Source organism: Pleurodeles waltl, chromosome 9 (assembly GCF_031143425.1).
Source record: "Pleurodeles waltl isolate 20211129_DDA chromosome 9, aPleWal1.hap1.20221129, whole genome shotgun sequence".
In the NCBI taxonomy this organism is placed as follows: Eukaryota; Metazoa; Chordata; class Amphibia; order Caudata; family Salamandridae; genus Pleurodeles; species Pleurodeles waltl.
Window position 1 is genome coordinate 872,029,305 of NC_090448.1, and position 16,908 is coordinate 872,046,212.

Here is a 16,908-nt window from a genome sequence, read left to right on the forward strand (position 1 = left end):
AAAATGTGCCTTGTTTTTCTAATTCTGATCTATTCTGAAATAATGAAGAAAAAAAACTCTTCCCTCCCCTCCAGCATCCAGCAAGATTGTCATATAAATCCTCTCACTTTGAAGTCAGAGAAAGAAAAGTAGAGGGCTTCAATCGAGAACTGCGTTGTGGTGGACTCTGGGTAACCTCCTTCTCTCAATACCTAAATGTCTTGACAAAGAAAGGCTCTGACTTGAAAATTGTGATGGATGGTGCCAGTCCTACATAGATCCAGCCATGCCTTAAATGCCACTCCGTAATTAACAGCTCTGACAACTCTGGAAACAAAATTGTTCTGCCAGCTCCCAACTTCCTGCACAAGAAGAATGATGACATGGAGTATTTTTAGCTTAAGAGCAAGGGATTGCTACCTTGCACTGATCAAAGCCTTGATGACTAGTAGTAAGAATGTCAAATGTTCCCTTGTTATACATACGAATAAAAGATTGATTAGTTCATGAAATGGTAGCTCGTGAGATTCCTGGCGTATAAATGTTCAATAAATTCTGTTGTAGCCCAAGATGAAGGTTGCTTGATGTTGCAGTTGTTTGTCTTGAGTTGTAGCCCAAGATGAAATACTGATTTTTTTTTTTTTTGTACATTTTCTTTTTCAAATCTTGGAAACACCCTTGCTTGAAAACTGTGAAATATTGAAGTAGCTTGTCCATCATCTCTAAAAACGGAATCCTTCTTTACTTAAGGATGTTTGGAGTGTAAAATGCACCCATAGTGTTCTCTGTTGTATGGCCAGTGAAAGTATGTTTTTTGTGTTCAACACTGATTAATCGAGTTAGATTCCAATGTATGTTTGACACCTTTCACCGTTATTGATCTGTCATTCAACCCAGTTTTTCATTACAGGCCACCCAATAATTATGTGGCATCCTAGCTACGGCATGCCCTTTTGTTCTTGAAAGGGTTCAGGCATTGGAATCTTTTTCCAGTTGTAATGAGGCCCTCCGTGTAATAGTTCAGGGGAATCCTAAAATACAGGCCTTAGTCCATGTACTTGCCTTTGAACGACTTTGCTAATCCCTAGTCCGTATCATTTCCTGTTTGTCTGCACTTTATCAGCTTTGTAGTTAGTTTCCACTTTTTGGAAATAAGAGAAAACCAGATGCAGGAGAGTGGAAATGTTTCCTTTTAATGAGAACTCTGTTAACGTGTGTGGTGTCTTGAGGCATGTTTTACTCTTCTTTGTATCTGCCTTGTTAGTGACCGCAATTTTTCAGTTCTAAAGTAACAAAATGGATGCCATCAATTATTGATTGCTTACTCAAGTTTAAGTACGCTGCTCACTTGAAGGAGACTTTTATTTCTTTGCCATTGATTTGATGATGGAAAATTGAATATGTGGGCTTAGACCTATAGTAAACAATCGATTAATGTTGCAGATTGTTCCCTTTAAGTGTTCACTCTACTGCTTTCAAGTTATTTACCTTTTTTGCTGCCAAAATGTTGGGAGCTTAAAATTCAGTTCAGAGAGGAAAGAAAAGTTGTGTTATGAAAAACTTTACAGGACATGTACAATAAACCCAAAACGGCAACAGCTTTTTTTTTTTAAAACAATTTTGTTGGTAATGCATGCACTGAGTAGGTTTCTTGATACTTTGTTGCAGCATGCGTTCTATTCTGCGGAACCATCGGTACCGGAGAGATGCTAGAACGTTGGAAGACGAGGAAGAAATGTGGTTCAACACCGATGAGGATGAGCTTGAAGATGGGGAAGCAGTGGTGCCGCCATCTGAAAAAGCAAAGACAGAGGAGGACATAATAGATCCTATCAGTAAATTCATGGAAAGGAAAAAGTGTAAGTATTTCTGAAAGTGTTTTTTTTCTTTGTCAGAACGTGACAAAATATGTATGTAGTTGTTCCGAATCGGTGGTGTGCTTACACATTGTACATGATTGCAAAGTACTTTTAAGCATGCTTCCACTGTACTTCCAGCCCTGTTTCTTGAAGGTGTTTTTTATGGCATTTGTTTTGCTGATGTAATAGCATGGTGTATTTTTGTTGTATTGACGTCCTGATCTTGCAGTACTTATTTGTGTATGTTTTAATTGGTACACTTACAAGGTACATGTGAATTGAGTGTAAGTAAACTGAACATTAAACTCTTCTGTAATGCAATTGCTCAGAAAGGTCTGTACTGCTGTTGAGGCCTGCTCTAAAAAGTATGTCCCCAAACAGAATCATCCATGGTTTACCATGGAGACCTTGTGTATAGTATTTTGTTTGTGAGCACCTAACCCAACCAATTCTTATTGCCCAATGTTTTTGTGCTCCTCTGTTCTGGCCTTCCAATATTATCAGGTTTTTGTTCCTCAAGTTAGCAGCCTTAACAGTTAATAGCCCAAATCAGATATAACTTTTTTCTAATTTTCTTAAATTGTTTCTCATTTTTTTTGCCCATATGTTTGCTGAGGACATGCTCTCATCCAACCACTGAGTTAGAACTTGCTTTATCTCACTTCATTAGAACACTTGTTACTTGCTGTTGCATAGCTTGGGTACAGTGCGTCATTTTACTGTGTGCTGTGTTTCCAAATCGTTTTTTGTTTGACCATCTGTTTGATACAAGATTGACTCCAGCAGCGACATTTTGGATTCCTTTTTGGAAAATAAATGGTGCAATACTTTGTTACAGGGGCTCATCATGGAAAATAAATCCTCAACCAAATTTAATTGACTCCCAAGTTGATCCACTTTGTTCTTAATGGTATTTTTCCAAAATCTCCTATTTCTGTTTCGTTAAAGGGATACATGCATTGGTTTTCAATAGACAAAATTCCAAAACATCTTTCCAAGATGTTAGGCTTTTTTTTTTTTGCCGTCTGTCCCACCGGCCTTGACTTTATGCATGCCAGATTTGCACCCGTACTTTACTTGGCCTAAATTTTTTTGTCTCATGTAGTTCAATTAATCTGCTTTTCCAAGATGTAGGAATCCAACTGTTTCAGAAACCATTGGTGACAATCTCTGCTGCGGTATTTTGGTTTCAAAACTATCTTCTACACAAGTAACCACCTTACATGCATGGTGCTATAAAAAATGTTTTCAGTCAGTTTCAGGATCTCTGGCATATTCATAGGCTTCGACTTGTTCAGCTTTCATTATATTATTTCTAGGAAGAACTTTATCCTTTCTGGGCTGAGAGAGACTTGAGTAAAGCGGTAACATGTTGTGGGTACTGGACTAAAAAAAAAAAAGTCATTGGCTAAGGTTTATCTGGAGGGAGACATGCTTACTCCAAAATGTCCCCTTTCTGAGGAGGCTGTTTATGTGGCGGTTGTAACGAAAACTGTGGCATCATTTGTAATGCCACTTCATACTCTGACGAAGCACAATGTGTTCAATGATTTTGTCACTTGAGGAAGAGGTATATATTTTCAGTGATGTTTTGATGGACACCATGACTCCTGATGCTCACCTCAACTGCCAAGAGCCTTGTAGCACAGGTTTCCTTGATACAGAAGCTTGGCACTTTTCCAGTGACTCCCCTGGACAGAAAGAATAGTCTAAGATGATACATGTCTTGGTTCTCAGAGTGCTCGCCCAGTCTCTCAGCTGATTCAGACTGTGAAATATGCATGGACTTGACTGATTTGTGGCCTACTTGACAGTCGCTGTAGAGACGTACTTGATGAGTTCAGGAAGGGAGCATTAAGCTAGATGCTGTGATGTTCTAATTTCAAGTGATGTGGAAGCCCATTTGGTTTACACGCCCTTCAAGGGGCAGCAGCTCTTCAGCAACAAGACTGCTAGCTGTGTGTCTAAAGGTATACATTTGAGGCAAACTAAGACTTAAGAAATGTTATATCTTTTTTCATATGTACAGACAACTTTTTTAAATGTGGATGGTATATTTTAGAAAAAAATAATTGAACTGATGAATAACTTCAAGTATGAAAAAATTAGACACTGTAGTAATCGTCTAAAGAAAGTGCAAATGGTTAGGAATGTTTATGCATGAACATTTATACAATAGATTTTCTGCTTTTTTCTTTCAGCCGGAAGACATTGAAAAACCTGAATAGTCAGGTTAACAAAACAGTTTCCTGCTGAATTCCTATTTAATCTTGTTATTTTCATCCAGCTAAAATGGAAAAAATGGTTGAATATTTCTCCTTGCATCAAAAAATCTAGTGAGGTATATCTAAATCTCTGAAACATAATGTTCTTGCCTCAGTAGAGGCATATAGAGGATCCATTTGATTAAAGTTAGTCAGAAGAAACTCTAGTAGGAAGGCTGGGAAGATTTGCAAACAATTGCATTTAAATTAACAAACTTAGTTTTAAGGATCATTTTTTTCTTCATTTGAGAAGAATTGCCAGTGAAGAAGTCACCTAATCAATTGAAGTTTTAATCTTATTTGGTTGCCTACAATGGCAGGCTTTTTGAAGATTGTTTTCAGTATCATTGTATGTGCAACTCATTATGCGCTGCAGCCTGTATGGTGTGGTCCAATTTTTATGAACACAGAAGAATATTCTATGCTAAAACTGAAATTAATGTAGAAGGAATAATTAGATGTTATAGACAAACGTTGATTAGACAGGACTCAAACACTAAATTTCCTTTTTTGGACATTAATTCTAGTACCTAATTACAATAAGATCATAGCACCAGATTCTGGGAGAAAATGTAAATCTGATTTTTTGAGGGGGTGGGAGAGGAATGGGTTGGAAATGTAAGAATGGTATTGGGTACAAAGATCTTGGACAGAGGTTGTCCATTTGTTGAATGTGCGACCTGTGCTTTTATCCTAGCGTTGTTTGATGTATAAATAGCTGGATAACGTTTTTTAACTATTTTGATCTCCAATCAGGTGTTACCTTTACTACCAAAATATGGAACAATTGTCTTGGCAAGAATGATGCTAAAACGAAGTCTGATTCCAATCTCCCATTTGACTGTCTGAAGAATGTGGAATGCAAGCTGTGATGAGTTTTCTAAATATAGTAGTTAAATTGATACGCATTGGGGTTTATATTTTGATAACTTTCAAAATCGAAAAAACAAGTGATAAAGTGGTATAATTGTTATAAAGAGCTTTCTATATTTACCAGTGATATTCAGGAGTGGGTGATTAGTATGGGACTTACTTCACGAATAGGTGTTTGAATTTGTTAAAGCTGGCTAAAGGATAAGAATTTTAACTGAGGAATGCGTAGTCAGAGACCCTTCTACTTGGTGAAGGCTAGTAAGCTGCATCTTATGGGCAAAATTGTCAATGAGCCACACTGAATCTAGGATGCTTTGTAATCCATTAATGTTTTCTTTGTTTCAGTAAAAGACAGTGAAGACAAAGAGGTGCTTTTGAAAACTAATCTCACAGGTCGACAAAGTCCAAGTTTCAAACTTTCATTCTCTAGTGGTACAAAAACTAACCTCACCAGCCAGACATCAGCAAGCAGCCTAACTGGTTCTCCCGGTTCCCCAGGATCTCCAGGTTCCCCAGGGTCACCCGGCTCTCCTGGCTCAGTTTCCAAAAGCACATCTCAGACAGCAGCTATTACTACGAAGGTATTTTGCAGCTACTACTTGTCTGAATGTTTGTCTTCAAACTTCATTTAAAACTATTAAATATGCCATTTGATATCTTTCATGTGATAAAAAGGTTCTTGGAACTGTCAGTAGCCTGTAAATGCTGTTGACTTAGACATATCGCCAGTGTGATGAGATTTCTTGTACCACTTAAACGGCAATAAAAAGTTTTGGGAAAAAAAAGGTTCTTGGTGCATATTTCAAAATCTGTATTTATTTTCTCACTCGCAGATCTCATCCAGGAAAGTGTCTTATTAGTATCAGTGTTGATTTCCAATGGGCTTTTTTTATTTATATTTTTAGAAAATTAACTTGAGGGTAATTTCTTGTACACTTCCGGAAACTTGCTCAGAACTTTTTTTGGACTTGCTCTCCTGTTTTTTTTTTTGTTTTTTTACCAGCGTAAACATCCATGGTTCTCGATTATTCTAAATTAGATATTTTGTCTTTTAATAGAATATTAGAATATTTTATAGATCTGATCGAAAGTTCTGTTGTCCTTGGTTAAGAGGAGTTGCTTTGGCATGTGGAACCTTGTACCTGAATCTTTTTTGCATCACCTTGTTAATATAACTTGTCTAAAACCTCAGCTGTTCAGACAGTAAATATTTGAATTGAGGTTTTACATATTTCTTTTCATTTTGCCTGGCCAAAAATGCTGTTCTGTTTCTTGCGACTGATCATGTGGGACAAACTGATTTCCAGGCTCTTTAAAGTTAAAAGAAAGCAGAAAGAGAAAACCTGGACAATTTAGTCCTCTGATACGAGTCCTAGGTTTCAGAACTCTGCCTCATGACCGAAAATCCTTAGATGAAGGCCGTGGTTCTGTTTTTCTGCTTGGAACAACAGCATTTATGACCCCTTACCTCAAAGTTGTAACTCTTCATTCTGATGAGGAATTTTGATCTGTCCATTTGGCTTATGATTTTATCTGATTTAGTTATCAAGAAGGAAATTTGCAGGCAGGGTAAGTATATATTACACTTGACCGCCCCTAAATCAGGCAGTAAACACATCTTACTGCAGTACATTGCTGTTCTTGCAAATTCACCTTTGCAGTAGGAAGAAGAGTTTTGAATTATGTTGGATACCCCTCGGAGGTGATTCGTGCGCGTTACAAGCCTAATTACATTATAACATAACATTGTTCTGCAGTGGCAAAGTCAGTTTGGATGAGAAGTCAGTCCTAAAAGAACAAATTAATTAGTTTGTAGTTATCTTTCTGGTAGATGCCCTATTTACTTGTCCCTGAGCCTCATGAAGCAGAGACTTTTGGACACAAAATAACAGACTCTGGAGAATAAGGATGCACCTGGCTACTGGTGATCCTCAAGGCAATTCATACTGAGGTTGTCCGTCCACGCATTCAGAGAGCTGGCCAGATGATTGACCCTCAGTCAGACATCGTGAGTCTAACCCCAACACCTCCAGGCATAGAGTTTTCTAGCCATACTGCCCTGCTTGTTGGCATACCACATCATTGTCATGTTGTTTTTGAGGACTTGAGCAAGCTGCGGACGAAAATAAAAAATGATTCAACGTATCACTAGAGGTTGGAGATGCATGTGTAGCCCCTGCTCCAGTGTTAACCAAAGACCTCTAATCTCCCTGGTATCATGATGACTGCCTCAAATGAGGGAGGTAGCATTTGTGGCTACTGCTGATGGAGGCAAATGTGCTTTTGGCAAGTTAGTTGTTGAGGTACCAGCCACCACCTCAGGTCCCTGATCTGCCTATGTGGAGATCTTAATGAGGTCCATCAAGACTCCCAAACTGGAAAGTCTCAAGGCAGGAAGATGAGCTCTCTCCTGAAACATCAGGATCCTACTACGAATGTACCAAACTAAGGAGGTGAGAAGGGTTTGAGGGCAATTATGTTGATCTTGGCTCCGATGAAGAGGCGGTGCTGTGCCGACTGGTGGGGAAACTTAATATAGTTGGTTTGGCTTGATTTGGGGTTTTTATAAACTGCAGTATTATCACCATGATTTCTCACCGACGAACTGTACTGGTCATTGTGTGCAGTGTCCCCCAAACACCTCTGTCCCCCAAGCAGAATTGACAACTGATAGCAGGGTCAAGTATAAAAGTGTACATCCTGCAGGTCAAGCAACTTCATCCTGTCCATGAAGCCCAATGCCAATGGACAGCATCTTGAATTTCCTCTTGCGAAGAAAGATCAGATTACAAAAGTCCAGAATTGAATGAATGGCCTCACCCTTCTTTAAGAGTAGGAAGTATTGGGAACAACATGCCTGTTTAACCTTGTTCTCCGGAACAAGCACTGGAGTAGCAGGCAATTAAACACATGACACTGGAGGAATGATGATCTGAACTTACTGAAGAAAGTATTTTCTCGCTATTCGCTTCAACTCCCATGACTGGAGAAGTACAGGGAAATGTGTTAGGATTCAGATATATACCAGAAGATGCCTGAACCCCCACCAGGCTTGCAAGCCTAAAGTAAGTGGATATAAACTTAGTCACATGTGGGTTGGAGAAGTGAGAAACCTGGCGGCTCACCAATGTAGCCAAAATGGGATCCTCAGAATTCTCTTAAAATGTCACTGGAATGTGAAGGAAGGCAAAGACTGAGGGTTAACCTTACCTTCCTCAATAAACAAGGGTAGCTGAAAGATTTCAACGCCCTTTTTGCAAAGCTAACGTATATTATACAGCTTCCTCTGTAGGATAGCCAGGCAGACAATACAGGTCTTTAGGAGAAGTGTTCAGGCAATTGGCATATTGTAAGACCAAATAAACACCCACCAGAAGTAAGAAAAGTATATGCCTGATTACTTTTGTTGACAATCAAGTAAAGTCAGAATTTGATGAAAACTGTATCCAGGTGTGCTGAGTAGAGGCTTGCAAAGAAGCACAAGACCATTGAAACACATCTGAACCTTGCATCTGGCGTTGATCAAAATGGCTTGGTTTTCTGGATTTTCCATGGTTTGGTAGCTGGGTCTGAAGTCTGCAGTGGCAGATTCGCAGGTGGTGCTGGAACAACCTGCAGGTTCAGCTGAATGGCGAGAAGACAGAAGTGTTGATGTTTGGGAGTCAGTCATCTGTATGGAACCAGAATTGGTGGCCAGACAGCCTCGGGACACTGTCCATCCCTACGGCCTCAGCTAAAAACTTAGGAGTCATCCTGGACAGTTACTAGTCCTTCGATCTTCAGGTCAATCGCACAGTGGCGACCTGTTTCTGGACCATTAGAACCTTGCAACAGATCTTTCCATTTATCCCTTCCTATACATGGAAACAGGTGGCCTTAGTACTACTCTCATCCAGGATTGATTGCAGCACACTCTATTTGGATACCAATAAGACAACCCCTGCCAAATTGCAATTGGTATAAAATGCAGCGGCCAAGCTTACACTAGGCGTTCCCAAATGCATGTCAGTCTCTTAAAGATTACCTGAACTCCACTGGCTCCCTCTACAAAAGCAGGTCACATTCAAGGCCATGTGCACTGTTCACAAAGCACTTTACAGTGCTACCCCGTCGGGGAGGGAGTGGGCGGTATCAGATCCATGTTTCGATGGTACTTCCCAAGTGGACTTCTCTGATCGACAGCCCACAATTTAGTGGTCATCCCCAGAGTGTGGAGAAAGATGTGGAGGCAGAACCTTCTTAGTCATGGCTGCCAAGCTCTGACATACCCTTCACTTGACCAGTATAAGTTTGAATATGCCTTTAGGAAGGCCTTAAAAACCTGACTTCTTCTAATTTTGCCTTTTTGACTTGGTGAAATGGCCGTGGGCAGGGTTACCCTTGGGTATTGTCTATCAGCGCCTTTACACCCTTTGGCATTTTGCTGCGCTACATATATTTATATCATTCATATCAAGGCTGTCTGTGTGGGTCATGGTCCTTCTCTGTTCCAGAGTGGAGTCAGCCTGTGCTGCAGAAGTCATTAACAGTGCCCAATCAATGGTCCCGTAGGTGTCTTGGTCCCAAAGGGAGCAACAATGCATTGGTGAAAGCCACCATTTGGGCTGGACCATGGAGTGAAAACCCAGCAAGCTGATTCAGCAGGTCTCCGCGTAAACCTGTTTGGAGTCAGACAGGGGCTTATGTATCTTCCAAAACTGGGATAAGATCCAAAGACTCTGTCAAGGCATAAGACTGTGAATAGTCCTGCTGGCTAGATGACCTTCACAGAATCTCGTTTGTGAAGCTTCTTACTTATTGTGAAGCTTGATTTCTCTTTCATAGGAGCCTTCTCTGAAGACTTGCATGTGGTGGGGAAAGTGGACCAGAGTGATGACTGTTTGTCCCTGGTTTGAGCCATAAAGAGCTTTGCTTTCCACTCCTTGATAGCTTTGGCATTTATGTAGCTGCCTTTATCACAATCCTCTTAATCCAGTTTATGCCTCATACATAAAAAACACTTTGTGGGAGATCTAAAATGGACATTAGCTAGATAAATCTCCTAAATCCCTACCGTCTTGAGGTGGCGTAATCGTGGAACTGCAAAATTTGTTTTTTTTAGAAAAAAATCAACATCTATGGACTCCAAAAAAGGGCCTGACATCTGCAGTGTGGCAACTTTTCCAGATCCAGTCTGGCTCCTGAAGATTTAAAACAAACATGAGGAACATGCAGGTATAAGTATCCATCAAAAAGGAAATGTACTGTCTTTTGAGGGGACGTTTGCCATCTTCTATTGGATGGCAAGTTGCGTCCAGAGTGGCATAGGCCATGAGTGTCACAGAGTAAAGGAACTCCTATATATGGCTGTCTTTAATTTTCTTTGGAAATGTGATCATCCTTCATTCAATGTCAATAGAAGATGCACATAATCAAATGTGCGCCCGCTTGCGTAGCTGCCTGGCAAAGCCTTCTTGGCTATGAAGTCTAACTTTTCTCATTCTAGCAACATGGAGTGACTATTTCAATATAATCAGTACTAGTAGATCGCTAATAGCCATAGCAGCTGGGCCCTTAAGTTCAGAATGAATGTGTAGACATGGTGCAGTAACTTAATATTTTATTTGATTCTTCATCTTGGCTCCGTCTGACTCTGCTCCTTTACAAGCTCTGAGGCTCGGTGGCTGTTACATTCTCAGAGGGGTTGTCTGCCTGTGCTTCTAGTGTGGGATGAAATCTAGATCTATTGCAGAGCTTGTCTTCTCTAGGAAGTCATTGTAGACTAATGACTTGAGAGTGGGACATTGCAGTGAAAACTGGGAACTCCAAGGTGATGAGACCTAAAACTGCTCAACTTCAATGTCCGAGTAAGTATAATCTGCTCATTACTGTCCGCAAATAATTAAGTTCTTCAGGGCTATAGACACTTCTTTGGTTTCACCAACCTTCAGGGAATGATTGGAAACCCACCCTTACCCCCAATAAGATCATCAGTTATGCATGATATTCAGCTACGTGACAAGAAAGATCTTTCGCTAAGAACAAGAAATTTGTGAGTGAGGTTCTCAGGAAGGTAGTTTGGTACGTCAGGTACACATAGATGAGCCCTGCATTTTTGTCTGGAGCCAAACCCAGTCTAACAGTGCTGCAGGGTCCCCCTAGTTTCATGTATTTGTCCTCTTGTCCGATGAACATCACTTGTATAGCCCAAGGTGGCCTCTCTTTTTCCCCCAGTAATCTTGTATTTTTATAATGCTTACTTTTATAGTCTGGTTTATTTGAATCTACCAGATCACATTTCAGGAGCTTTTGACTTGAGGTGTCCACCTAATCCAATGATGCTTTATGAGCCGGTAATCAGGTTTCTCATTCATAAATGTTCTATTATCAGTATTCCTGCTTTGAAGTGATTCCGGGACTTTGTCCATTGATAGTAAAAGGCAGGGATCCATTTTTGTTCTCAGACAGGTTAACTGTCCCTGTGCTCTGTTCTTAATGCAGAGATCTCATACACCAGGAATGGTCCCTATTAGTGAATCTCTCATCCTAGTAACACTTCATCATGGACCAAGCCAAGAACTCTTTATGGCCTAGAGCTGGGCATGATTGCACATGTCCTTTGACTTCTTATACTGGATTTACCGTGAGGAGACAAGGGTTTTCTGTGAGGTTCCCTCCCACTAGGGCAATAGGAATTGTCCCGTGGTGCTAGCACAGGGCAATAGGAATTGTCCAGCTTAGCCATGTACTTGATCTGAATGAGGTTTTAAAGAGTCTGCAAGGCAAATAGAATCTTTTCAGACAGTCTTCGTGCAGCTCATTTACTGTTTTCGCCTTAGTTCTTCCTGATACTTCAAGCACTATTTTCACAGAATTGTTTTTAATTAATGACCTGTTAAATATTCTGTTGTGTCTTCGGGTGTTCATCTAATTTCGCCTGTCCTGATGATGACTGACAGATTTGTGCCTGATGTTTGAAACGTTGACACATGAGTGGAGATCTGTATTGTATAATAGTATAGATTGGTTTTCCGTTTCATTAAACTATCATCAGACTAGTTGAACATAATTGTTTTCTTGCTACTTGTATAGAAGGTGCTATCTCAACTCATTTCTTCTATTTGCTCAAGCACTTTTCCGAGCATTGTACCTCAAATTCATCAATGTACCTGAATACATAATTGTGGATATAAGACTCTCTCCTTAGAATTCTTTTTTCCATAATTCTTGCACTAAGATGAAGTATTGTATTGGATTTCTGTGAGAGAACCCGACGCAAATTAGATGTTTTGTAATTGCTTTGAATGAGAGGCTGAACATTTAACAAATATCCCAGATTTAGTTACATATTGCTTACAAGTAATGTCTCAATGAATCAGTTAATTGATGTGTGGATAGCTTCCTTATACCTTTTTTCTAGCAGAGGGATTAGCGAGAAGTAGCTCCCACTGGGTTCTCACCCATATCAGATGTCACAAAAGCAGCCACAGAAGAACTGTCCCACATCACTCATTGATGAGAGTTCACTTGACAGCTGTTTTTTCTATTTTTTTTTTTTTATAGAATGTAGTCTAAGTCTTATACTGCACCCAATAGTTTAAAGGGCAAGGTTGTCGTCAAGACGGCAAGTTTTGTTTCAAAAGCACCTATGGTTTAGCTCTTGAATCAACAATTACTGTGCACTTTTTTTCTTAAGACATTGGTTTACTGCTGTGTTTCAGAATACTTTGGGATCTGTACATTAGTTGGAAAAGAAAATGCTGGATAGTTGAAATACGTACAAATTACCATAGTGTTGTTCTGTGACTTATCCTAAAGTTCAATACCTTTAAACTCAATCCTGCCCTGTTCCTTAGTGAGTTAAGGGATGTAGGATGTGTTTTACTTTGTTGTTTACTGGAATTATGTCTGTCAGGCATAGGAAGCGATATGTGGTTTTTCTTTTATCGTTATCTTGAGGGTGATCAGCACAGCTATATACCCTGCTACATGGATGAAGCAAGCTACAAATGGTTTGCCAGTCAGGCATATTGGAGATCATATAACTTGTTGTAGAAGTTTTTCTTACCATATGTTTGTATCATATAGGGCTGTAGACACATGCTCTGCATACTTCTTGTCACCTAGTGTCGGGCTCAGACATTTGCACGTTTTTTTTCTTCTAAGAAGTCTTTTGAGTCATATGGTATGCTGGAATACCTTCCTTGCACAGGCACTGACTCCATGTTAGGTTGTTTTGTTTTTTCTGCCATCAGGTTTGGAGGTACACCGAGAGGGCTCAGTCTGTTGTGGTCATAGTTCATATTCAACACCAGTGACAGGGAAGAAGAGTCTGTGCTTCGAGGACTTAGTCGCTCTACTTCAGCTCACAACTTCAGAATACCTCCGGTCGATTTCCCCTGATGCCAGGGGCCACCCCTCACCCATATGGGACTTAAACCACGAGTCCTTCCTTAACTGCCCCCAAAGAATGGAGACTGAGGGGAGTGATGGAGTACATGCTTTTCCCAACGTCAATCCCCTTAAACTAGCCTTCAGAGCTGCCTTCTCTGCATCCACCAACATCCCTCCCCACTGCAACTCGAAGTATCTGTGGCATTATTGTTATGATGTCTGTTATCCCTGCCATTCCCCGGACAATGACACCTCCTGCAACTTCAGCCTCGCCTTCCTCTTTAAGAATACCTTAAGGTTCCACCGAATGCACTAGGTACACTTCAAAATGTACTGACAAATACTCTCAACCCCCAAACATTTTTGGGGAGGAGCATTCATTTGGCACCAAAGGAAGCGCTGAAATAGGTAATTCCTCAGTGCAGGCATCTCAGCCAATGCCCAGCCCAGAGAAGGTATCCTCAAGTAGCTCAGAGCCCAAGAAAGCAGATTTCAAACAGATGCTGAAGACCATTGGCCCTTCAGCCAAAAAAGCAGTGCAAGTTCATAAGTATTACAGCCATCTTAAAGAGCCCCGTTACCGCTGTTCCTAGAGTTCCTATTCCGAGGTAGAGCACCTCTCCTATAAGAGTCGGGCATCCAGCTCTGAGCCTGGACCGATAATGTAGTCTCCTCCAGGTCCTCTACCAACTTCAGGCTTTGTTCGACACCACAAGAAGGCTTTGGAGTCAACCAAGGCTTCACCAAAGGATGTTGAACCTCTCCTGCCACTGAGTCCTACTCCATTCAATGATGAGTCTCAGTCGCACCTGAAGTAGATGTGGAAAACACCACCAAAACCAGAACTCAAGATCCTGTCAATGTCAAAACCACATGAGAGGATTCAGAGGCACCTATAATGCAGGATGAACTCGTCACCAGGCAGAAGCATCTTTATTCATCCTGTCACTGGGAAGATCTTAGCAATACCACTGCAGCGGAAGCCCTAGGATAAACACCTTTGCAAGAGGTGGCTTGCCTTTGAGGAAGGGTCCTCCTCGGAGACCCCTTCTGACCCAGTGTCAAAAAGGCATGAGGACAGGTACCTCTTTTGACCACAGCAGTCGGTCGCCCCATATGATCAGCCTTTAAATACAAGGCCAGCTGATGAACCCTGGGAAGACTGCAATGTTGATCTCCCCTGTCCTCTGATTTGGACTACTACTGGGTTAGGGCTTTCTTTTTGGATTACACCACAGCCTACCATGAGGCCATCCAAAGGGTCAGTAGACACCACAAACTGGACATGCGAGAGGAAAAGGACAGCCTAGTGGAGACTCTTTGGAAGACTGAAAGCACAGTCCAATTTCTACCTTTTGCTTAAAGGCATTCTTAAATGTACCCTAGATAATTGTAATGAGCTTGTAAAGGTTGGGGTGGTGAATACTAGAATGGATAAAAGTATGGCCTCACCCAGCGCCCCCATCTGCATCAACGGTCAGGTCATCTCGACTCTTTGGTGGTTCACACCACTTGCAAGAGTGCCTCTCCCCCCACAAAAAGCCACAGCCAAGATCTCTCCGCCTGATATGGAGATCAAAAAGAGTAGTGGTTCATGCTGCCACACACCTGTGCATAGCAAATTCTGTCCGTCTCCTCTGCAGGTATTACAGGTTTCAGTGGGGAGGGCAAGAAGGATTTTGTCAAACACTTTCCAGACAAGTACAGAAAGAATGAGGATAAGATAGCTTCTGAAGGCAAGACCATCTTGAACGCCAGCAATAGGTGCGTACTTTGTCTGAGTTTCCAGGGTTTTCTTATCCGTAGTCATGCCTGGGTTCAAATCTGAAGTCCAGCAGCATCTCTTTAACCTCCTGTTCGATGGGGAGAATCTTTTTGGTCCACCAGGTTGATAAGATGAAAGGAAAAATAAACAAGCATTTGCAATGTAATAAGTCTTGCATTTGCTTGGGGTAGAGCTATTGGCATTGTAAATTCAAAACTGGACTTTTCTTGCCACATAATTTGGTCAACCCTCCCTCATAATTGTCTTTTCCTGCCATATAATTCCAGTGGCCCTGCATATAACTAAAGCACTCCCATTTGTTCCATTTACATTCTTCCTCCATCTGCAGCAAAAAAAAAAAAAATGTTGCTGTTGAGCATCCTAATTTAAATCTTCCATGCTAATTCCAATAGAATACAGCTTTCACCACCCAACCATCAAGAGTTGCTGCCTGGCTAACACAGTTCCCAAAAAAAGCTAAGACAGCCACAGAGGAAAAATAAACTACAAGGGTCGCCCAAACATATCAAGAGCGTTCAAAGAGTCATAGTGTAATAAGGAGGTTAAGTTGACCGGAGTCATGGTCATAATTGTAATAAGAGATTATTAAAACATATGCAATTATCATATAAACCTTTATCAGAAATAAACTTTGAGCATTAGACTGTAATGCTCAAAACAGCCCCTAGAGGGCACCACAACAGAAATATAATTTGTAAGTAACATGGTCATGTAACCATAACCCCGTGAAAAAAACAGGAGAAAGTAATGCAGTGTAACCATAGACTAAGCCCCTACAGGGCGGTTTTAAGGCTAGCAGGCCTACTGCAATGAGAATACAAACAAGGCCTTTAAAACAACTTATCCCAGCTATAAAACAAAAGCTATAGCCATGAGAAAGCTTAAAAGACACTGAATGGTGGAAGTGATTATTTTGGGGTCCCCACTGCCTGGTGTGGGGAACCAGAGATGATGTAGACAGAGCGGTTTGAAGGTGGTCCAGTTGTCCTAGAACCACCACAGGCAGAGTAATGAGCAAAATTGTTTAGTAAAAGTAAAAGCTCAGGGAACACCACAATAAAAATAGCGTTTGGAAGAAACATTGTCATGTAACCCCTAGAGGGCATAACCATGTGAAAAAAGAATGGGAAAAGGTAATGCAGTGATCATATTTGAAGCCCCTACAGGGCGTAGTGCATTACACATTTTCAAGGCCAGCAGGCCTGTTGCAATGATATTACAAATAAGGCCCATAAAACATAACTTCTCCCAGCTGTAAAACAAAAGTTCCCACCATGAGTGCTTGAAAAGATAATGAATGGTGGTAGGGGTTATTATTTTGGAGTCCACACTAACCTAGTGTAGGGATCAGAGATGATGTAGACAGAGCACATCGTGGTGAACATTATGAGGGGGGTCCCGTTGTTCTGGGACCACCACAGGCTGAGTTATGAGCAAAAATGTTTTGTAACAGTAATGCCCTGCAAAGCATTATGGGGCAGGATTCCATGCCACTAATATTTTAGTATTTTGATATGACTGTAATGCCTACAACAGCCCCACAGGACACCACAATGAAAATAGCATTTGTAAAAAAAAAAAAATGAAAAACATGGTCTTGTAACTATGTAGTTAGCTTCTAGAGGGCATAACCACCCAAAAAGAAAATAGCAATAAATAAGGAAGTGTAACTGTAAGGAAATGCCTCCTTGGCATGGTTGCCCCCTGACTTTTTGCCTTTGCTGATGCTATGTTTACAATTGAAAGTGTGCTGAGGCCTGCTAACCAGGCCCCA

At 40.9% G+C, this 16,908-nt stretch overlaps 1 protein-coding gene across 2 annotated transcripts in view; it reads left to right on the forward strand.

Annotated features, from left to right (window-relative positions):
- PPP4R3A (protein phosphatase 4 regulatory subunit 3A) overlaps window positions 1–16,908 on the forward strand; it is a 266,563-nt gene that overhangs the window by 224,754 nt on the left and 24,901 nt on the right. For both annotated transcript variants that reach the window (XM_069208168.1, XM_069208169.1), the window contains 2 exons: window positions 1,648–1,838; window positions 5,321–5,556. In XM_069208168.1, the coding sequence (XP_069064269.1) occupies window positions 1,648–1,838; window positions 5,321–5,556 (427 nt within the window). The remainder of the gene's footprint in view (window positions 1–1,647; window positions 1,839–5,320; window positions 5,557–16,908) is intronic.